Source organism: Ruditapes philippinarum, unplaced genomic scaffold (assembly GCF_026571515.1).
Source record: "Ruditapes philippinarum isolate M1 unplaced genomic scaffold, ASM2657151v2 ctg1340_1_1_1_1, whole genome shotgun sequence".
NCBI lineage: Eukaryota > Metazoa > Mollusca > Bivalvia > Venerida > Veneridae > Ruditapes > Ruditapes philippinarum.
Window position 1 is genome coordinate 381,604 of NW_026861266.1, and position 24,139 is coordinate 405,742.

Sequence of the window (24,139 nt, forward strand, 5' to 3'; positions counted from 1 at the left end):
TGTAAAATCTGACATTTTTGTAAGGAGTACAGGGCAGGACACATTTTGGTATGTTAACTTTACTGACAATTCAAGTGATTCTTGTTGGATGTTAACTTTGGTTAAATAGACATGTTTTAAAGAACAATTTTATGATTAATGTGGAAACAAAACTTTCAAGATACACCCCAATGAATAAATTTCTGTAATTCACAAAGCCAAATAGTTTTGTGACATGAAGTACTGCTTTAATAATAATATTATGGAAGCTTCCCGATCAAGTGATACATTTGTCATTTATTTCAATGCACACTGGTAAATAATATTGGCTGAACGATGGACATGGTGGGTACTCCAGTAAATGCTCCCTCCACCCTTTTTTGGAGAGCATAAAAATCCATGCTACAGCTATGGGTCTTGGTCTTGGTGACTTTAGGTAAGCTGGAGCATATTTTCATGTTACAGCAGGAAGGGCAAAACAATTTATCTTTTAAATATAACCTTTTATCTGCAGAAATGGGCAAATTAGCTTATACATGTAACTACTTCGGGTCAAAGTGTGCTTTGTTTGGCTTTGGGGTTAATTAAAAACTTTAAGACAAATTGAATTCATTGCATTATATAACAAAGGTCAAATATAAATCAACACAAGTGTGTGCTTATAGCAAGACAATATAAATGAGAAAATAAAACAAAGAGAGACACTTCTCACTGCCAAATCAGCACTAGCACTCATTGATATGTTTGAATTAAACAAAACATCTGGTTAGTGATTAATATCTTGAAAGATTATGGATCATGAATTTAACAAGATAGATTTTCATAAATTAACAGCTAACTCTTTCTCTTATGATGCCATTTTATGAGAAATTAAATAACAATATTCCAATTCTGAACAATAATTGATCTTGAAAAGACCGGTTTGTTTAAAAGCTATTGAATATCACATATTATTCAGCAGATTAGAACATATTATGAAACAAGATTATAATAATAACCAGTTATTATAAAATCAAAAACGAATTTCAGAAACGAAACTGAAGATATACCAGCAATGCGACATATAACAAGTGAAAAATACAGGTATTGTAAATGAATTGTTAATTCAATGGTAAACAACAGGTTGGCACTATTGATAAGTTAACAAAGTATTACAAGATGATAACCAAGTATTCAGATTATCTGATCTTTTAATGGTTTAATAAATACAGGAAATATAAATAGATAAACATCTACATTTTTATTAATGCATAAAAGTTTCTTGAACCAAAATGTTTTTTTTAAACATTTCAAACAACAGCATCGCAAAATCAGGACAATACACTTCTGAATGCAAATTGGTTTGAGGAAAAATTGCCAAAGCATAGATGTCATATCTGCAAAAATCAATAAAAATAAAAGCACAGAGCTTCTAAATGATAAAACATAACAACTTAATTTTTTTTCAGAAATTCAAAAAATATGGTGGTACCATGCCAAAAATTACATCCTTTGAAACAACTCAAATAATTTGTCAAATATGGCAAATGTCAGTGGCTCCTTCATATCCAGTTCTCAAATTAAACAAAATATAGTTATGGTGATATTTCCAAATAAGACAAAATCTATATGTCTCTCCTGTCTGTCCATTATATATTTACTACTTACATTCAAACATTTCACTTTAACCAATTTTCTATGCATGCTCAAAATGCAAAAGAATTGTTTTCTTAAGACTATCAATCACATCTGGAATTAAAATATTTCTAGTCTTCTAAGAAATATTTAACTAAATAAATTAAGTCATCTATTCACTCGTTATTAGCCACCTTTTAACTCTTAAAATGCTCAAGAGTTGCAAATGTAAGCTACAACAACATTCAATGGCACAATTTGTAAAAAAAGGAAGTAAACACATTGTTGCCCTATAAAAAGAATACAATAAAACACTTTCGTAATTCATTTAAAGATGAAACAAATCATTTCCATGAATACTGGACGAAGCCTTTTATAAATAATGGAAATTATAATATTAATAATGATAATAAAACACACTTCATCCCCTCACTCCACTAGTGTTTATAAAGTTAAGTGCATTGTCAAACACAGAAGCCGTGTCAAACACTGAAGCCACTTTTTGAAACGATATTGTATCAAAATTCGTGTGAACTTTCTGATTTAAATATCATCATATTTATCTCCTTTTAAAGTAAAATCTGGATTTCAATGCTCCCATGTGCGTGTATGAAATTTTGAAATGATAACTGATATTTCATGAACAAATATCAAGGCAATTAACGAATAACCAGTAAACAATCCAAGTTACTACCGTACATCACCGGAAGCTTGAATGATGGTTTCGCAAATGGTTTCGTAAACACTAAATACCAGGTCATGATAAAATGTTGTCCTTGAAATGATCTGTTTTCCAAATTCATAAATCATCTCTGGAACTGAAATAAAAAATATGCATGTATTTATGGACATAATTCAAATGTTTAAATTTAGAAAACTTTCATAGTGAAACCTTTTTTCATGTGATTTAGACCTTAACAACTACGCAAGATATCTTGTAGCCATGTCCTCAATAAGCATACCAGAATGGCTACCTTCTGATGCTGTTTTACACCACTAAAGACATTACAAGGTTTCATACCAAGCAAACAAAATTTTGTAGCCTCCGTCACTTTGACATTGACCCTAACATCCCTACAAAAGACAGATGAAAATGTAAGGTAACTACCATAAGGTCATTATACAATGATGAGTACAATACTGAATCAGAATTCCATTGGACAAATACACAGCTGTCAAACCTCTATTGGAGGATGCACTAGCTGTGTCTGATATAAGTTTTGCAGCTGTATATGAGTCCAATAGAATACAGTATTGTTCTCAACAATGTATATGACCTCTTTATCTCACTTTTTTTTACGTTTTGACGAAAGTTTGTTACTTCAAGTATGATAAGGAATTGATATGAATCTTTGATCCTGGAAAAGACAAGAGCCACCGCCGGGCGGGGGCAACGCTCGACTTTTTACTTTTTTCTAAACGCAAACATAGAAAGGTTTGAACATATATTGATGTTTCCTTTTTATAAATTTAGTTGGTCTGTCTTGTCACATTAGTTTTGTTTATATATTTTGTATATATATGAATAGAAACATTAAGCATATTTCTAAAAATAGCAACAGTACACAATTTCTAAAAATAGCAACAATGACGCAATTTCTAAAAAAAGCAACAATGACGCAATTTCTAAAAATAGAAAAAAATGACGCAATTTCTAAAAATAGAAACAAGGACGCAATTTCTAAAAATAGAAAAAAAAATGACGCAATTTCTAAAAATAGAAACAATGACGCAATTTCTAAAAATAGAAAAAAATGACGCAATTACTAAAAATAGCAACAATGACGCAATTTCTAAAAATAGAAAAAATGACGCAATTTCTAAAAATAGAAAAAAATGACGCAATTTCTAAAAATATAAAAAAATGACGCAATTTCTAAAAATAGCAACAATGACACAATTTCTAAAAATAGAAAAAATGACGCAATTTCTAAAAATAGAAAAACATGACGCAATTTCTAAAAATAGAAAAAAATGAAGCAATTTCTAAAAATAGAAAAAATGACGCAATTTCTAAAAATAGAAAAAAATGAAGCAATTTCTAAAAATAGAAAAAATGACGCAATTTCTAAAAATAGAAAAAAATGACGCAATTTCTAAAAATAGAAAAACATGACGCAATTTCTAAAAATAGAAAAAATGACGCAATTTCTAAAAATAGAAACAATGACGCAATTTCTAAAAATAGAACAAAAATGACGCAATTTCTAAAAATAGAAAAAAATGACGCAAATTCTAAAAATAGCAACAATGACGCAATTTATAAAAATAGAAAAAATGTATCAATTTCTAAAAATAGAAAAACATGACGCAATTGTATACATGTATAAATTATTTTATTTATTAAGCTACGGCAAATTTAAATTAGCGTTTTTGCTTATATATATATAATATATATATATATATATATATATATATATATATATATATATATTTGATATATATATATATATATCTATATATGTATATATATACATGCATATATATATATATATATTTATATATATATATATATATATATATATATACCTGCATATATGTATATATATACACACACATTTATATATATATAATACTATACATATACTATACATACACACACACCAATAAATGCACAATCTGAGAAAATTCAGTAATATAACCTTCAAGGTCAAGGTCATTAAAGAGCCCAAGCAAATTTGGGTTTGATAAACAACAAGGTCTGGTCCTTAAGAATGTTCTGTTATAATATGAAGTTTATCCCTTCAAAAATAGCAAAGTTACAGTCATTTACTGCCAAAACAATGAAAATTTCAATAATTTGACCTTCAAAGGCAATGTCATTAATGAGTGAAGGTCAAGGTCTTTCGGTATATTTTTAACAGTTATCTTTGAAGATTATTATGTTCAAGTTTGAAGACAATCCATTCAAAAATAACAAAGTTACAGCCAATAATAGCCAAAAAAATGAAAAATTCAATTATTTGACCTTCAAAGTCAAGGTCATTGATGAGTGAATGTCAAGGTCTGACTGGTTATTTTTAAGGGATATCCTTGAAGATTATTATGTTCAAGTTTGAAGACAATCCATTCAAAAATAACAAAGTAACAGCCAATAACAGCATGAACAAGCAAAAATTGGACTTTTAACCTTGAAGGTCAAGGTCATTTATGGATGAAGGTCAAGGTTAGTGTGGTCTACTGAAAGGTCTTGTCCAAAGGGTTGTTGTGGCCAAGTATGAAGACAATACACCAAGAAATAAAAAAGTTATGATCCAGGTACAAGTTTTCGGACGGCAACGGCAACGGCAACGGAGACGGCAACGGCAACGCCGACCTGACTATAACAATACCTCTACTTTTTTTTTTCAAAAAAAAAAAAGTCGAGCTAAAAATGAGGCTAGATGGAGTACAATAAACACTTGATACAGATATTTATGAGCCTAGATGGAGTACGATACACACTTGATATAGATATTTTGGACTCTGAAAATGAAAAAGAGGTTATATGAGGTACAATATGCATTTGATATATTATTTGGAATCTGGAAATATAAACAAGGCTACATGTAAATTGATGATATTGGATCTGATAATGATTTCTATTGAAATATCACATGGTTAAAATGCTGGAAGTTCATTGGTTATATTTTACAAAGTGTGCAATAACAAATCAATATCTCAGATATCAGTCAATAAATATAGGCTATATAAGAAAAAGTATAAATAAACAATACTTTTATTTATTAAAGTCTTAAAGTCGAAGTGAACTTGACCATGTAACCCTTAAACTCAACAGAAGGGTAGAGGTCAAGGAAAGTTTATATCACATATCTTAAATAATGGTGAAATAAAGAATGCACTTAAAGAAAATTGCATTATTTTTTATTCTCAGTAACCGTGCATTTGATCAAATGATCCTCAAACTTCACCAGAGGGTATATGTCTATGCAGTCTACCTATATATGAAATATATTAAATGCAAATAAATACAAGAAGTTGTTATGAGCCACATTGACTAGGTTAGTGTGTCTGAAGAGTGGGAAAATAGGTTTTTTATGAAGCATTAAAATGAAAAATTTACAATCATAATTCAAAACCATAACATTTAAAATTGAATGATGCAGACATCACAATTAAAATGAGTAATAATAGATAGGACAAACAGAAGTACAGAACCACAGGGTTGTCATTGAGAGGTGGTAGCAGGCCAAAATGACTGTCTTATATGCATTTCGGGCCACCTCATAATTAAGGAAACATTCTTTGTTATATATGATATAAACAAAAATGACCACCTCAAATTCAAAACAAATCTTCTGCAAAAACTATTAATGACAACCCTGGAACTAACTACACTATTCAGGGGACATTAATCCACTTCTACATGTATCCCTCATTGTAGACAACCATAGATCTTAACAGCTCAAATGAGTTAGAGTACTATGTGAAAAGGTTAACTATACAGATGGTTAATTAATAGAAAAGAAGCAGAAAAAAGCTGGGTACAAGATATACACCTGGTATAAACCCATGCAGAGGGATAGACAGAGTAGGAAACTTTTATCGAAACCTTGGCCATTGCTTCTCCTTGCTTGTCAATGGAACATATATCACGCCCATTAAGTTCTGTTTCTTTATTGTACCGTCTGCTAATTTATCTATTTGCTGTAATTGTTGATTTTCGCCCTGTCCGCCTACAGGAATGATAAGCCGTCCTCCTGGTTTCAACTGATCAACTAGCTAAAAGAAAACAAAATTTCAAACATATTTTAATTAAACATAGATTCTCTACTAAACATGCAGATTACTACTAAACATGTAGATTAGGAAATATTATGTGTCTTGAGAACTTTTTGTTGCGATATAGATCTATGTATTGCAAAATGCTTTTTATTGCATCACTAATCATCCTGCTAGTAAAGCATTCAAAGTAATGATCTGACCTGTTGGATTTATACGAAAATGTCATTATACGAGAAAATTTGATACTCTATCTTTCATTTCAAGAGGACAAATTTTGGATATGTATATGTTGTTTACAGTAACTTTTTTTTTTATTTTAACGATATGAATGCATGTAAGTCATTTTTATTCTATCCCATAAAAAGATAAATATCATTTTCTATCAAAAACGATATACATGTAACTTACATCTTGAGGTAAAGTGGGAGCAGCTGCCCCTACATGTATAGCATCATATGGTGCCTCAGGCTCGTACCCTTTCCTTCCATCACCCGTTACCATAGTGATTTGTCCTGTCTCCAGCAACTTTGCCAAATTTGGATCCTTTTTGATATTATCTACTGACCCATCTACAAGTTCTTTTATGTGATCTATACCAACAGCTTTACCTTGAGGACCTACCTGTATGAAAATACAACGATTACATCAGAAGAGCATGTTTCATAATAGAAGAGACAAAGTAACATGTTATATGTGAGATTTTTGCAGCTAAAAAAAATGAATCATTGTTTACTGTAAGAAGTGCAGACTCTTTTCCAGGAATTATTTCAATAGTGAACGTCCCCCTCAGGCAAAAAAACATTACTATGATTAAAGCTTGTATACTAATAATAAACACATAAAGTGCCCATGATAATGCATGAATAATTTCTAATTAACCCTTTAATTCATATATACCCGAAACAACGCACTTTCGACCCCGCCCCCCCTCTTTTAGGCCTCAAATAGTGAAAAAATGTCCTGTTTGGGCCCCAAACACATGTTTTCATTTCAGAAATGTTGATAAAAAAAAGTGAGCACTTTTCGGCGCTGCACATCACAAAGCCGTTAAACAGTATTTTCTGCATACAGAGATCCTAATTTGCTTTAAAATGAACAAACCTTCAAATTTTTGACTTGTGAGAGGCTAAAAATGACCCCAGGTCGATCATAAGGTAACATGTAACCACGCTGAAAAGCCATTGACTCTGTCTGAATCCCTTGAGAAGTTGCAGTACTTTAAAATCAATTTTGATGGAAAAAATCAACGCAAAATATTGATTTTTGGCAATTTTGAGATGTCCCCTCGTTACCATGGTAACAGGAAATTTAAGACTAAGCATGTTGTTACAAAGGCAATGGTCCAGTCAACATTTGTGCCAAGTTTGATTAGTATTGAAGAAGTTTTTATAGTTTTATAGCAATTTGAACTTGTAACGGGAGACTTTTCAATGAAAACAGCCATTTTTCACAAAATGCTCATGCAGTAATGGTTTAATAACACGTTTTTACGTTATTTTTTTGACCAAATTTACTACACATAAACAGTTAAATTTTGATCTTCTACAGAATTAAATAAGTTCAACAAGATAGGAGTTATTCATCAATGTAATACAATTTTACCATGAGAGCCATACATGCTGTGAGATAACCACTTCCAGAACCAACATCTAAAGCTTTTGAACCTTCTTTCAGGTGTCCAGATAACAGCTCTAATGCATGTGCATGCTGAAATAATTTCATTCTTCCTGTCAATACAATACCCTCTTTTTATCAGTACAAAAATCATTGAGTCCACAACAAATTGTTTTACTTATAGGACATGCATATACATGTATGTAACTGATTATCTTTGTCATATTATAAAACATGATCATTGTTAAGGAATACTGATTAATCAAAGTATTGAAGTGCAATAATGAGTTTTAAAAATTCCATCTCTAGCACAGTTTAAAGTCATCAATGTAAAATATGTTTCTATTAAATGTCTATTTATATATTAATCAAAAGTTATTCTTTTAATAATGGGCAGGAACATGGGACATCATATGAGGCAGCCTCATCACCAACACATGAAACAGAAATGAGAAGATTTACCATATGAGGTGCACTTATTGTAACATGGTAACCAATGGTCTGTGGAGAGTCTGCATATGGGTTATGTTTGGCGAAATTCTTTCTATCCACAGCTTTCATGGCACTTACAACTCTATCCGATTTTATAATTCCATTTGCTGTAAAGATATCAAATATATTTCACTCATAGTATAGTATACACCTAGATTGTAAACTAGCCCATCTATATTTATAGACATAGTGCTAGCATTTACATTTACACTGTATACTGCTTGGATTTTACTTAAGCCATTACAAGATGATGTAATGTCTTAACTATAGCAAAAAGGAATTTATTAACTTCAATATGCTTCTATTAAACAAAGCCTGTAACATTTTTCTATTTTATTTTTTCAGTGCTTTGCAATCTTTAAAGCCTAAAGGGTACCATTTCACTACTTCAAAGGATCATAGTAGACCTGTATGCATTCTAAAACACAGTAAATATTATATAAAGATACCATGTAAATTATCAATCAAATTTGCATTGCTACTTCCACTCGACCTCCATGCCATAATGCCACGAGTATGTCTTGTCAAAACAGTACACAATGCAAGCAGTCCTGCAGCTGATCTTCGAAGCATTAACTTAAACCTCTGCTGTCTACCTAGCCCAAGCATCGGACCTTAAAATAAAGAGAAAGAAACATAAATGATTCTAGAGTTGTCATATGCATGGGATGATGCTATTGATGTTGTGATGATACTGATCATTCATTTTTCTGGGGCTTTCAATTTTTGGATATAAACTATTTTTTTAATATGGTGCCGTGGTTTTCAGTGGAGTATTCTTATAGGTATGTTTTTGGGGGGGGGGTTCAAATATTTTCTACCCACATACAATAACCAAAATTATACAAGTTTTTTCCATAGCTAAAAAAAAATCCCATGCATGCTAGTGTAAGAAGCGCATTAAAACCAAAAAATACAAACACTAAATATGGAATGTGTTTTCATCATATATGAAATAGTGTAATATCTCAACTTGTAGTAAATATTGTACAACTAAAACTAGGCCAGGGAGTAGTCCAACTGATAAGTTGTCAAAATAATAACTGACAACTCTATGCTTGGATATTGTGATATTTTCTGTTATCTGTAATTTTTTGCAGAAATGAGAAAAAAATGCCGATTTCATTTTTTTACTTAAAATAAATATACTGTGCTCCTCTAAGTTCATGGTACTTAATGCTTTTAAGCAAGAAAGAAAACAACACATGAAACTTATGGTACAAACATTGTCATCAGCTGTAACATATAGGTATTTTCTGCTAAATGACACAAAGAGAAACAACAATATATTTAGTCAAAATCAGTTTAAATGAGCCAGAGGTAGACCATATGTCGGCCATTTTGAAAACAATATTTCATCATTCAAATCGTGGTAATGGTGTTTTATTTCAGTTTTTCCTGTTTCGGTTAAAATTCCTACATGTTATTTTTTATAATTTTAAATATTAAAACTATCTAAACTTTGTAACTCAAAAAATTATTTTTTCAACAAACAAGAACAATAGAAATTGATGATTGTTTCAGACATATGCACACATTTAACTGATTATTTTTGCTTTTTGAAGAAATTTTAAAATGTAAAATATTGCTCTGTTTTATGTCAAATATTACAGATTTAAAATATTTTGCACAAAAACTTTGTTGCTTAGGTGTTTGAATAAAATATGTCGATTCTGACCAATTTTAAAGCTGGTCACATTGAATATGGCATTACCATGAAATAAGTGATGACGCGGAATTAGTGATGTTGAGTAAAATATTTTGCTTATGTTTATGACTTAAAGACCAACTTAGACAAATGTTAATACCTGTCACATGGATACATGTATATGTCAATGAGGATGAAACCATAGAAACATTGACTGCAATAGACAAATGATTCTTAAAACAGGTGGCAATGACTCTGACATTACCCAAAGTATTTTAACCATGCTAGTTTGATGCACTATATTTTCTAATGATCCAAGCATTCTATGTTAAAGAACTTTTCTTTGATATTTAAAGATATCATACTGTTTCGAACATTTGTTGATACGCACTGTCCGTGTTGACTCTAGAATACCAATAGGGACAAATTTAGGTTGTCTGACAATACTAAGAAAATGTATTTATAATGGAGTTTACCAAAAATATTTTTACAACATCTGCAAAAAGGGAGTGAAAGAATGGTTTGGGATGGTAAGTAATTATGTTGTTTTTTTTTAATCTGGTGATTCAAACTCGAATAACTTGAAGCACACAAGTTTTATAGTAGTCAGGCCATGACAAATCCACTCGCCCGCTAGCATTTGAAAGTGAAAGTTTGGGGCGGGTGAGGAAAAAATAGATTAAAATCGCCTGACAGGGCTAGCGAGATTCTCCTGATCCAATGATGTTTCTCTAAAGATTTAATGTAAATGAAGATTTTCAGTAACAAAAAAATCAGATGCCTTTTCAATCGTAATACTGTCAAATGAAAACGGGAAATTAACCTTATGACTAGGTTAGTAGATATAAAACGTTACCAAACGTCATGCCAAACGTGTATCATGAATCGATTCGGTAACGGCACTAGCATTCGACAATGTTTTAAACGCTTTCAGTAATTAATTTTTATACTTGGCCAAGAGGTTGATATTTAAGTAAAGTGCCTGCGTGCATTTAATTAGTATATTCGGTTATGTTGAAGATTATATCCTCAAGGTACTTTATACCGGGAGGTACTTTGTACCGGGAATGTCCAGATATTGCAAATAATACTTATATAAAAATTCTTTTGTATGCAATAGTTTTTCACATTAATTTCATACAAAATATAGCATTTTTTTTAGAGAAAACTCAAAGTTTTAATAACCTTATTCACATAAATGTGTTTTACGTATAACAACCAGTAGTATTGCTAATGATTTAGACCCAACATGATATTTTGAATGTTTGTGCAAATGCTTATCAAATTGTTACCCTTTTACTTTGTGATAACTGATAAATATTGAATAGAACTTTAGTATCATTTGCAGTAATGGACCATTTACATATGTTTATAACTTTTTATTAATTGCTTAAAAGTCATTCCTGGGATTCAGAAAATTAAAAACAAAGATGGCTGCCACTCATATGAGATTATTTACAGAACTATCTTTTTTGTTGTATAGTTAAAATTTCTTTTGGATAATGGACCTTTCCAGTTTTTTGTAGCGAAACATTTAGCCACACCTTATCCATTCATTGCTAGGTCAACTGCTCACAAACAGTATCACAAACATAAGCACGTGTTCTTTTGTGCAAACCAGGTCAACCAGCGACTATGTATTATCTCAGTGTAGCAATTGGATAACAAGTTAGCCAATTTACATAAAACTGTAAAACTCGGAAAGGTCCATTGTTATTTTTATCAAAAAATGGTAGCTCCTTAAGTAAATAACTATTTCATACTAGATTTTTTCTGTATTATATGATGGTGGGCCTAATAAGGCTTACATTCCCGATAGATAGTACAACCAGGATATATAATAATGGAAGTGGCTAGCCGTACGGGCCCGTACTGCTAGCCAAAAGTTCTAGCCGTACGTGAGTCACGTACGACTAGCCAGGACACAATGTACTGGCTAGCCGTACGGCACTTTTCAAAAATATATGGAAGGCGAAATTAAGTGCATATGTTGATAATGACTTTAAGCGATGATTTTAGTCAAGAATGGTTGCTTTTTAGAGATTAATCGACGTGTTGGCTACAGTAAAGAATTTACTTTGTCATCTCAACACGTCGTCGAACGAAAATAGCGTTTGGTTGCAGTTAAATAACATCAATTGAAATAGTTTACAAAATTTTGATAATAATCCTTTTTTGTTTCATTAAGTTTAATTTTTAAATTGAAAAAAAAAAAAAAAAAAACACCGAAAATAACTGTTGTTGGGCTCTGATAATTGCGCCAATTACCGACGGTATAGAAGTTTGTCCATCGTCCATTATTAAGAAAAGTTTGCATTATTAAATTATTTTTCCTTTTCACTTTTTTTTTAATATTCCTTTTTTTATTTATTTATTATTCCCCTCCGATCATTATTTATTCGATCCATGTGCTTAATTAACAGCTTGAAACAATTCATCTTTCATACAATCATAGCATGAAAATTAAGGACGTTATAACATCCAACTTTGACACTTATTTTTATTAAGATAGATTATACAACGCTTACTCGTATTCATTTTTGTGTGTGCAAAATTGCAGAGTATCTTTATTAAAGTGAACTTACTAGGACAAATGCGGAGATTTGATTAAAATCGTTGTTTAAAGACACAAAATAACATATGCATTTTCGACTTCCATATAATTTTGAAAAGTGCCGTACGGCTAGCCAATACAGTGTGTCCAGGCTAGTCGTACGTGACTCACGTACGGCTAGAACTTTTGGCTAGCCGTACGGGCCCGTACGGCTAGCCACTTCCTATAATAATATATCTATCAAAAGAATGAAGTATTATATACATTATTTAACAATATGTAAATGAATAAAGGTGATTATACCGATATAGACTGGTAAATAATAAATATGAGTCTATGTTTGATTTTTACAAATTTTGTCCATCAAAATGTAGGGCAAGTACATTTTATGATGGGTAAGTAAATTTGAAGGGTCTAGAAGACCCTAGAAAAATTCATCGAGACCTGGCAGTCGAAAATTTCATATGTTACATGCTATGAATAATATCTCAAAACAACGAACGTCATATTTATAGGACTTATGCAGAACTAAACAGGCAGAGGAAAGCTCCAGAACGAGCTAGAATGCTAAACTTTATAAATTTATCGACAGCCACAGTGATCCCAGGGGTTTTTTTTAGGAAAAGGGGAAGACGCTGGACGCTGGTAGGGAGGGGAAAAAATATACGAAAAAAGTCAATTTGGGGAAACTTATTATGACGTTATTTATACCATATACTTAACTACATAGTAGAGAGTTACAACTATATCTTTTTCCCCGTTAAAAACTTTTTATCATCATGCAAAATATTCTTGAGTATAACATATTTTTTAATAGTATGGTGGTGAATGTTTTTATACTTTAAATTTTTATGAAAGTTAATACGTATACGTATATAGTGTATTTGCTGCACCACTTTACTCCAATAATCATTTGTATAATAATCCTACAAAATATATTACTTTACTAAAATACCAAGAAAATGACATATATTTGATAGCAACTGATTTCCAGAATTGTACCGTTCAGTACGGATATAGCCAAAGAAAAAAAATGGCTGCCTCCATTTGGCATACTTGCAGTATCGGCAATGATAGATTTTGGTTATTTTGGACAACATTGGTGGTTTTATCCTGCTAAAATGAAGAAAATAGTATATTTTAAACCATGTAAAGTTTTAATCTGATCCAGTGTTAAAGAAAATAGATTTTTGGGGGAAAACTAGTGCTATTTACCCTAGGTGGACAGACTTTCAAGTCAGTAGGTCGGGAACATGCAATTACAAAATGGGCAATCTGACTTTTAAAAGCAAACTCATGGGCAATCTACTTAAATATTTTAGAAGCAACTGTCGGGCCTTTTCTGGAAACTGTTATAAAATGCCTATCAACAGAGAAGAATGTTATTTATAGCGAGCTCGGCGACGCTGGCCCGACAGGGCCTGCTCGAAAGCGAGCTTTACGGTAACGCGAGTACCTGCTAAGTGATGGTTTTTGAAAACTTTCGTCCAAAGTACCGAATTGGACACATCGCAACCTTTCGAATTTAAAGTATAACGATAAAAACTGAGGAATTTCTGACTGAAAACGGATGTGTAGACTGGTCACACCGCGCACGTCCTATGGGAACCATAATTGGACAGGAACCAGAATAACGGAAGCTGTGTATCAAAAATGAAAATCGAAGGCGCCATTTTTTTGAAATCTGATAAATAAAAACAATTTTTTGTCGAATTTGTTATGAAAACTATCTAGAATGAAAGAAAATGGTCTAACTAAGAGAAATGAATCCGAACACCAATATCTTTTATTCAGTCGTTAACGCTGTACAGACGTTTAAATTATTGTTTACGTGACGTCACAATGTAGCGCCAAACAGCACGTGCAAAACAAATAAATCAAGTACGCTATTTTAATGTCGCAAACGTTTTAAGTTTTACATTAATTTCACTTTAAATAATCTTTATTTCGCTTGATAAATTATAGAGTGAAATAAAATAAAACAAAGTTTTATCAACGTTTTCAAAACTCGTTATTCATTTCACGACAGGGGCGGAGCCATATTTAACACAGTACGTGTGACGGCACACGCACTCGTTACTGCATTTGAAATAAAAATGAGCGATTATTTCATACTATTTCACGTAAAAAGTACATCGAGCTCGCTTTGAGGCTTTGCCTTTTTCATATTAGCGAGCTCGACGAGCTGGCCCGAAGGGCCTGCTCGCAGAGCGAGCTTTACGGTAACGCGAGTACCTGCTAAGTGATGGTTTTGAAAACTTTCGTCCAAAGTACCGAATTGGACACATCGCAACCTTTCGAAATTAAAGATAAGGATAAAAACTGAGGAATTCTGACTGAAAACGGATGTGTAGACTGGTCACCCGCGCACGTCTATGGGAACCGTAATTGGATAGGGAACCAGAATAACGGAAGCTGTGTATAAAAAATGAAAATCGAAGGCGCCATTTTGTTTGAAATCTGATAGCAGGTACTAGCGTTACCGTAAAGCTCGCTCTGCGAGCTCGTCGAGCTCGCTATAAAAAATGTAAATCGAAGGCGCCATTTTGTTTGAAATCATTTTTTTGTCGAATTTTGTTGTGAAAACTATCTAGAATGAAAGAAAATGGTCTAACTAAGAAAATGAATCCGAACACCAATATCTTTTATTCAGTCGTTAACGCTGTACAGACGTTTAAAGTATTGTTTACGTGACGTCACAATGTAGCGCCAAACAGCACGTGCAAAACAAACAAATCAAGTACGCTATTTTAATGTCGCAAACGTTTTAAGTTTTACATTAATTTCACTTTAAATAATCTTTATTTCGCTTGAAAAATTAAAGAGTGAAATAAAATAAACAAAGTTTTATCAACGTTTTCAAAACTCGTTATTCATTTCACGACAGGGGCGGAGCCATATTTAACACAGTACATGTGACGCCACACGCACTTGTTACTGCATTTGAAATAAAAATGAGCGATTATTTCATACTATTTCACGTAAAAAGTACATCGAGCTCGCTTTGAGGCTTTGCCTTTTTCATATTACAATGATATCAGTTCAATGACCTGCTCTGAACAAAATCTCGACCTTGCATGTATTAACCTAAATTGCACGTTTCACGTCAGTAGTCATGATAATGACTATTTGTGTCTCAATCCTTCAATAAATGATGATTGAATGGTCCCAGTACACATTTTCATATTTTTATCTAAACTTTGACCCCTAAGTGTGACCTTGACCTTGGCCGCAGGGACATAAATTTTGCTCGTGACACTCCGCCTCACAATAGTGAGCATTTGTGCCAAGTTATATTGAAATCCCTCTATGCAGTTAACAGTTTTGCTCCGGACAAGCATTTTTCTATGACCTATAAGTGTGACCTTGACCTTTGACCTAGAGGCCTGGTTCATGTGTATGACATGGCTTCTGATAGGGGTGAACATTTCTATGACATTTCATTAGATCTCCCTTCATATGTGTAGGAGATATGTTCTGGACAAAATCTCTGTATTTTATCATCTTTAGTGACCTTGGCAATCATCTTAAGTGACCTTGACCTTGCATATGTTAATCTAAATTACATTTTTCAAACCAGTAGTCATAATAATGACCATTTGTGTTTCAATCCCTCAATAAATGATGACTGAATGGTCCCAATAGAAGTTTTTCTCCAGACAAGCATTTATCTATGACCTATAAGTGTGACCTTGACCTTTGACCTAGTTCATGCGTATGACACAGCTTCTGATAGTGGTGAACATTTCTATGACATTTCATTAGATCTCCCTTCATATGTGTAGGAGATACGTTCTGGACACAATCTTATTTTATCATCTTTAGTGACCTTGGCAATCATCTTTAGTGACCTTGACCTTGCATATGTTAATCTAAATTACATGTTTCACACCAATAGTCATGATAATGACTATTTGTGTTTCAATCCCTCAATAAATGATGATTGAATGGTCCCAGTACACATTTTCATCTAAACTTTGACCCCTATGTGTGACCTTGACCTTGGCTGCAGGGACATAAATTTTGCTTGTGACACTCTGCCTCACTATAGTGAACATTTGTGCAATGTTATATTGAAATCCCTCTATGCATGTAGAAGTTTTGCCCCGGACAAGCATTTTTCAACGGCCTCTAAGTGTGACCTTGACCTTTGACCTAGAGGCCTTATGGTGGTGAACATTTCTATGAAGTTTCATTTAAATTCCTCCATGGGTGAAGGAGATATGCTCCAGACAAAAATTGGACGCCGACTGCCCACTCGCCAGGGGGGAAACTATAATACGACCCGTTTTTCAAACGGGCGTATAATAAAAATCATAATTATCTGCCAATCTGATTTATTAAACATTATTCATGAATATATTCCATTCCTTAATGATATATAAATGGAAAGATAATGAATTTCTTAAATACATTTTTTGAAATAGTGGTTGAAATGTTTTATCAATAAGGGAGTAACATCATAAAAATTTCTATACTTTTATTTGACAAAATTATACAGTATAATTTATACAGTAATTGCACTTTTAAAGAAATAAAAAATTGTCAACAAAGCATCATTTAACATTTGTAAGACTATCTTATTTATTCTACCTACAAGTGTCATTGCTAACCTGACTAGCAAGATTAGTACCTGGCAAATGTAAGCCTAACTTTTATGATGAAAGACAAAAATTACTTTTAACCTGGATAAATTTAACCAAAGTAATTTCAAACATCATCAAATGGATAGAGGTTCTTTAATACAACCCCCCCCCCCCCCCCAAAAAAATGTCCATAGGACACAGATGCCACATATTCCACTGTTTTGTCAGTCTACAGCCGGACAGTGTAATGGCAAATATAAATGGCTACTCAAACCACATACAGGGGCCATAAAAAGAAGAAAGCCCCAACATTCTACTATTTTGTTTTACAGATGGACAGTGTGGTGACAAATATATATGCCCCGCCCCAACCCCCTAAAATCTCACATGAAAGTTAAGTACATACAAAAGACATCAAGTCACTGATATTGCACACAACAGATTAAGTTCAGCAGTAGACCCTAACCCCTTGCACCATCCCACCTTTGGACTAAAAATTTTTTTTTTTGAATTTCTATACTAACAGTAATATTGTTGCATGATTTTTATACAACATAAATTTATATTCAAAGTACACCAAGTGTCAATAACCTAACCAGAATACAATCTGAGTTATAAATTTTTTTGAATATTTTCATAACTTTATCTATCATATTTTAAACCCAAGGAAAGAAACCAAGTATTGCTTACACTATATATTGCCATCTATTTACATAATAGAGCTTCATCAACATTTATTGCATACTTCTTTTGATATATAAAAATAAATCTTATTTTTACCATTTCTGTAACAACAACTAGAATTCTAACCCCAGAAAAATAACATATACTTCAAAGTCTCCATATCACCATGTAATTACACATACATATTTCATCAATCTAACTTACTTGTTAATGTTATGACAGAATCTAATTTGATACAGCATAACTTACGAGTAAGCTGTCTGATGCCAAAACTACCATGGAATACGGGAAGCAAATAAATCAATTTACATGTGAAAACAAGAGTTGTACGTATGACAGTGTGCTTGACTATTCTCAGTGCTTGATAGTAAAACAAGAGTCTGGATAATGTAGAAATTTTAATGTTCAAAAAGGGCCGTAATTCTGTATAAATCCATGTTAGAGTTATTGGCCTTAAACAGTTACCCCCTATTATACTCTCAATAAGTGTTTAAAGTTTCAACACATTCCCTTTACTAGTTTTAAAGTAACAACTTGCACACAAAAAAATATTAAAAGTGTGACCCCTGGCTGAGTACAATAGCTCTCTCTTTTTTTTCAATAGTCAAGCTAAATTCTTTGAATAGACAAGCTAAAAATGTATGTACTGTTTATGAATATGAACAAAAAATATGAAAAAAATTAATAGTTAAGCAAATTATAATGATTTTTTACATATTGCCCTGGTACAATGTGACAGCAAATATTATTAGCAAAACATGTACATGCAAAACTTAAAAGGTAACTTAGCATTTAAACCATGCAATACTTAGTGTTAAAATTTATAATGTTTATAAACTTTTATATACATTAGAGTCATACTGTCAGTGGAACACTTGTTACCGGTCTGTAGCAGTTGACCAACAATGTTCATATCAATGAACAATATCATGTTTACTTATATATGCTAACATGAAGCCTGGGGGCTTACTTAAAGAGAGATATGTTAAACAAATGTTAACAAACCTTTGTTTGTTTAACATATACATGTATACAACAGGATGCTATAAACAGTTAAAATGTTTAAAAAAAATACAATAAGATCTTCATTTACAATTAAATTTTTTTAAATTTTCATATCTAAAATCTATTTTTATTTCATATGACCCACTTATGCATTAGATCAGGAACATTTATACATTTTTGTATGACTAGCTCTTATTTTGGAACGGTCCAATATCAATTTTGTGACAAATCATGATGAAAATTTAAAGTAAAGTTATAGTACAGAGCTTGACCAGACTGCAGGCCGGACACTGGCTTTCACTTCAGTTAAGAAATTTGTATAAACATGACTTTCAGCACATTGTGTTTTGGCAATCAACAAAAGCATGCTCATCTGTTAAAACAACCATTTTTGACAACATTTTATAAGTTAAAAGAAAGCATAACTTCAAACATATAGCTTTCAGAATTATTTTGCATGTCTAATAACTGCAACTTGTCAAGAAAAGAATGTATTCCAAGTTTCAATTTGATAACTTTGAACATGTTTGAATAATTGTCTACATTGAAGTTTTTGCACAACAACAACAATGCAGCAATCATAATTACTTGACCATTTCTGACAAGATCAAAATAAGCAATAAATAAACAACAATAATAGATACTACACATGTATTTTACAGTATGACTTGAACAGTTCCCCATCATCAACAATGTTGTTATAATGGTAGTAAAATAGAACGATCCAGTTCTTCTTTAATGTTGTAAAATATTGATATCTTAAAGCAGCACGCCTCCAGATTCATCCTAATTTTCATGAAAATTTTGAAAATGTATTGAAAGGTAAAAATATTGTGAAATGAACAAAGAAAGTACTTCACACATTACAATCGGCACTTAAAATCCACGTAATTACCAAAAAGAGGTCAAAATATGAATACCGGTAAATAGCCCCTACTGCGTTAGTAACGCAGTAGAAATATGGTGATAAATACTACAAAATACAGTCATTAATTGCACATATGATATAAATTATCACTTGAATCTTTAATTTGTTTACTTTTCACAAAGTTTTAGTATGGTTTTTCCAAGTTTAATTTTCTTGAAATATTTTGGGTCATCTGGAGGCGTGCAGCTTTAAACTAACAAAAATAAGTACAACCATTTCAATACTTTCATTTTGACAAAAAAATATATACAAATATGTAAAATCCATAATTATTCCTTATAAAAATATACATATAAATCAAGACTAAAATCTATTTTTAGCCTACATGACTGAAATTAAAACCAATATACATGTACCAAAAAAGAATTGAAAGTTGGAAAACAAGTGCTGTCATTCGACTAAATACTTGACACAGTAAAAAAAAGACAAAACTATGAAAAAAAATTGTAATTTATTTTAAATAAATTTCATCATTTATTCATAAAAGAACCCAAAAACCTCACATGTCAAACTTATTTGCATCACATAATATATTAAAATGATTTCTCAATGTTTTGAAAAAAAAGACAACAATCTGAAGTTTTATGTGAATTCCATAAGTAACAACAATTATAAATAAAAGAGAACATTTTTTTTCCAATTTCAAAAAGTATATAATTCTGATAATATACAGGTGCAAACTGAAAGGTTATGAACCTTGACAAAGATGATGGGAGTGATGACAATAACTGTATTAACTTTGAAGTACAATGTACATGTAGATATATATGTATCTTGAATAGCAAAGATAATAGTGGAAAAAAAAGTTAACAAGGAAAATAACAAGTTAACAAGTAAAATTCTAAGTTGAAAGTGGAGATGATACTTGAAACATTGGTGCTGGAGATTTGAACCTTGTCACACATGATGTTGGCGATGACAATGAACAAATATCTAGAACAGTACATGTATGAAGCAAATAAAGGAGTTACTTTGTGTAGTAACCTATATAACATTTTTTCATTGAATATTCTAAGCTTATAGGAAGATTATTCTTTAAGTATGTGTGCTAGAATTATGAATCTTAACACATATTATGTCTGTGAAAATAAGGAACATATATTTGAAGTATTTGAAGTAAATCTCATAGGAAATAAAAGTTATAGTAAAAGATATTTAACCACACAAAAACTTTAACGAATAAAACAGCTCTCCATATACTTTGTATAGTCAAGCCAAATATAAATAAATAATGACAAAAGGGTTAAACCTGACAATCATGGTTTTGATCAATCTAAGTTGAGGTCCACTGGACCATGTTACAAACCTGATATCTAAACTTCAAACCTCCTAACATTTAAGTTTTTGCCTGTATAAAATTAAGTGACCCATTAAGATGGACAAACATATTTTCATATACAAAGTATATCTTTATGTAAAAATATATCTAGGCATATCTTTATGCAAGAACATGGATACAGAGGGGGTCATCAAATCTTCACTTCAGACCCCCTCTAGAAAACTAGTAATTAACACCACCCTTTGGAATAGGCATTACCCCTTGAGATTAATTCCATATCTCCTCTTGAAAACGATACATGCCACAATTTTGGGGCATTTGAAAATCCGGGATCTGTGACTGAAGTTTCATAAAATTTAGCAAAATGGTTTCAACGTTCTTGGTCAATCGTTAAATGTACTCTTGTGAGGTAAATATCAGGAATGCTGGCAAGCTGGCAATTTACAGCTAAGTCAGACGATAGCTGGCTTTGGCTCATTTTAGTGGTCAATTATGATGCTTTCTATCATAAAATATCCCCTTCATTAAATAATCAAAGACAAAAATGAAACCTAGCTATCCACCATCCATTTCCAATCCATGCACATGTATATGACACAATAGGTTATATATACATGTAGCAAATGAATGGGGAATATGTTTCTATTCTTGATTTTTCAATTTTTTCATGAAGTGCATCTTGAACTGACTTGAATGATGAGTAAGCCTTTGAGTTTGACTTCATAGATTTGCAAGCTGGAATGGCTCTGTTTCTTTGGCTAAGATAAACACTCTTGCTCCTCCCCTCACCCTTTCCCCATTCCCATATTCAACAGGTTACAGAGTTTACATTTGTTCAATCTACAATTCTAATATCAAAACAGAAAACTAAAATAATTAAATACTTTTTTCTGTCACTTAAAATTAGTACACTTACATCAGAAAAAAATATATTTTCTTGTTCAAGAAAGAAATAACTACATGTACATTGTAATAATATTAATCAACAAAAGTAAAATAACTTTTTTGCTACATGTGAAAAAAAAAAAAAAGAATTATTTATCATAACCAACTTATTTAATCACAACATCATAAATGCATGTTAAAAGCAGCAATCGCTACCCATTCAATATGATAAATGCATATTCTTTATCTACCATTTTGTAATTGCTTGACTTATTCATACAAAAAATTACATTATCCTAGGAAATTTATTTCTTCAGGATATTGAATATTGAACAAAAAAGTACCATTATGTAAGATAATATGAAGATGATGACAGTTCTTTTGTTCACTTCTTACCCAAACAAAGGTAAATTTCAAACAAGACCTCAGCTATAACAAGCCACAAATACATTGAATTATTACGGGTTATGCTTACACTTAACCTTAGCCTGCTGAGTCTAAGTAGTGGACTTATCAAGCAACTTTGAATTTGGAACAGTCCATTCAAATTTTAATGGATTTCAATATCAACAAACAAAAAGTAACTTTAGCTACCAAATAATAGAGCCGCTGGTCACCTACAGGTGGGCATGGAATAATACTGGTTGCAAAGCTAATCACTTTAAGTACCAACAGGTAAATGGTTAAGCTTAACATATAATTTGCCATTAAAAACTAAACTGCACAATTCTGATAAAAATCAATAGCTAACAATAAAAATTCCACCGGTTTTGTTACATTTGTATGCCAAAATTGAATGAAGTCATTCAAAAGTTATTTTAAGAAACTGACGTGTCTACAGATAACTCCTGAAACTTTAATCTCATATTTACAGAATTACAGACAGCACCATATCAAACAATTTTCTATAGTAACTTTGAACATATAAATACAATCTATTATCAAACGCACATATATTGTCAATCATTCTAAAAGACAAAACTTTATAGACTATATTTAAAACAGAACAACTTTTCATTATATGAAAAACAATATGACATATGACTACAAAATGATAAATCTTGATGAGCACTGGTATAACATATTACACAATGAATACAAATATCACAGAAATAAACCAACCTATACAGGAAAAATAGTACAACTTTTCCAAACTTAACAAGAGTGCCCTCCAGGCATGTAAACAATATTTCAATTAATGAAATATTTTTTAAGTAATTATATGTACGGTATGTAAAAACTGATTTTATACATTCACTTGCCATATATTTTGTCTTTAATAGTCTTACTGAATAATTTCATTTCATAAAGTCTTTCTTAAGTTACTGTCTAATAATATACAATTATTGACTAGTGAGTCATTGAATATGATGATTGTGATATTCATGGTAAATGTCATATTGACATCGCCTTGGTCAATATGACATTTACCGTTGTCCCACTGAGAGCCCTACTGAGACAGTACTGAGAACAAGACTGGTTACTTAAAGGTCAAGGTCATACACCTTCAACAAAAGTTTGGGGGAATATTGTTTGTAAAGGTCATCACATGAGGTGTTTGAAGTAACTTCAATAGCATGTTGGAAGTAAGAACCAAGAGTGTAAGCTCAAACACAAATGTAAAAAAATAGTATACATTCATGTAAACTTTTCCCCAATAATATCAAAGCTATATTCTATAAGGGGTTCCTATATAATCTAACAAAACTGTTTACCATAGAGTCTGAGATAGCACATTGTGCATATAAGAGTGTATGTGAAAAGACATGTACCAGTACATGTCTACTGTAAATGCTAAAAAAAATTTGTACAATTTCTATCAGGTACGATTTTAAAAAGACATTGCAAGAATGTTCACTATATTGTGTACATATAACTATGTATGCAGCTCAAAAGTCAAAGTCAAACAAGGTCTATTAATCATCAGATGACTCATCAAAAGTAATCTTTCTCAACCATTACTCTGTTTTCAATATAAGTGTATAGTATGGCACAAACTGAATGTAATGGACATAGATATCCTAATATACATGTCTAAATATATTTACAACTCTATTGAACAACCATGTTATTTTCATCTGTGTAAAAATGTGGACTTGACACAATACAGTCATGTAAATCAACTTTAAACCTAGACAGTAAACTC

At 31.6% G+C, this 24,139-nt stretch overlaps 1 protein-coding gene across 2 annotated transcripts; it reads right to left on the reverse strand.

Annotated features, from left to right (window-relative positions):
• Window positions 1-582: 582 nt before the first annotated feature.
• LOC132715102 (protein-L-isoaspartate(D-aspartate) O-methyltransferase-like) lies at window positions 583-9,072 on the reverse strand. Of its 2 annotated transcripts, none has more exons than XM_060698086.1 (6): window positions 8,874-9,072; window positions 8,395-8,531; window positions 7,921-8,025; window positions 6,727-6,939; window positions 6,146-6,315; window positions 583-2,411 (listed from the first exon to the last, which is right to left on the reverse strand). In XM_060698086.1, the coding sequence occupies exons 1-6, from the start codon at window positions 9,031-9,033 to the stop codon at window positions 2,393-2,395; spliced, it is 804 nt and encodes a 267-aa protein (XP_060554069.1). In that variant the 5' UTR covers window positions 9,034-9,072; the 3' UTR covers window positions 583-2,392. The 2 variants fall into 2 exon arrangements, with proteins under 2 accessions (XP_060554069.1, XP_060554070.1); XM_060698087.1 differs by having other exon boundaries at window positions 6,093-6,315.
• Window positions 9,073-24,139: the final 15,067 nt, after the last annotated feature.

Excerpts from the sequence above, each read along its gene's own strand:
- LOC132715102 (XM_060698086.1), bottom strand. The coding sequence starts at position 9,033 with ATGCTTGGGCTAGGTAGACAGCAGAGGTTTAAGTTAATGCTTCGAAGA. Across the intron at positions 8,026-8,394 it reads CAATAAGTGCACCTCATATG|CATGCACATGCATTAGAGCT; the intron begins GTAAATCTTCTC and ends AAATTATTTCAG. Across the intron at positions 6,940-7,920 it reads CAGCATGTATGGCTCTCATG|GTAGGTCCTCAAGGTAAAGC; the intron begins GTAAAATTGTAT and ends ATTTTCATACAG.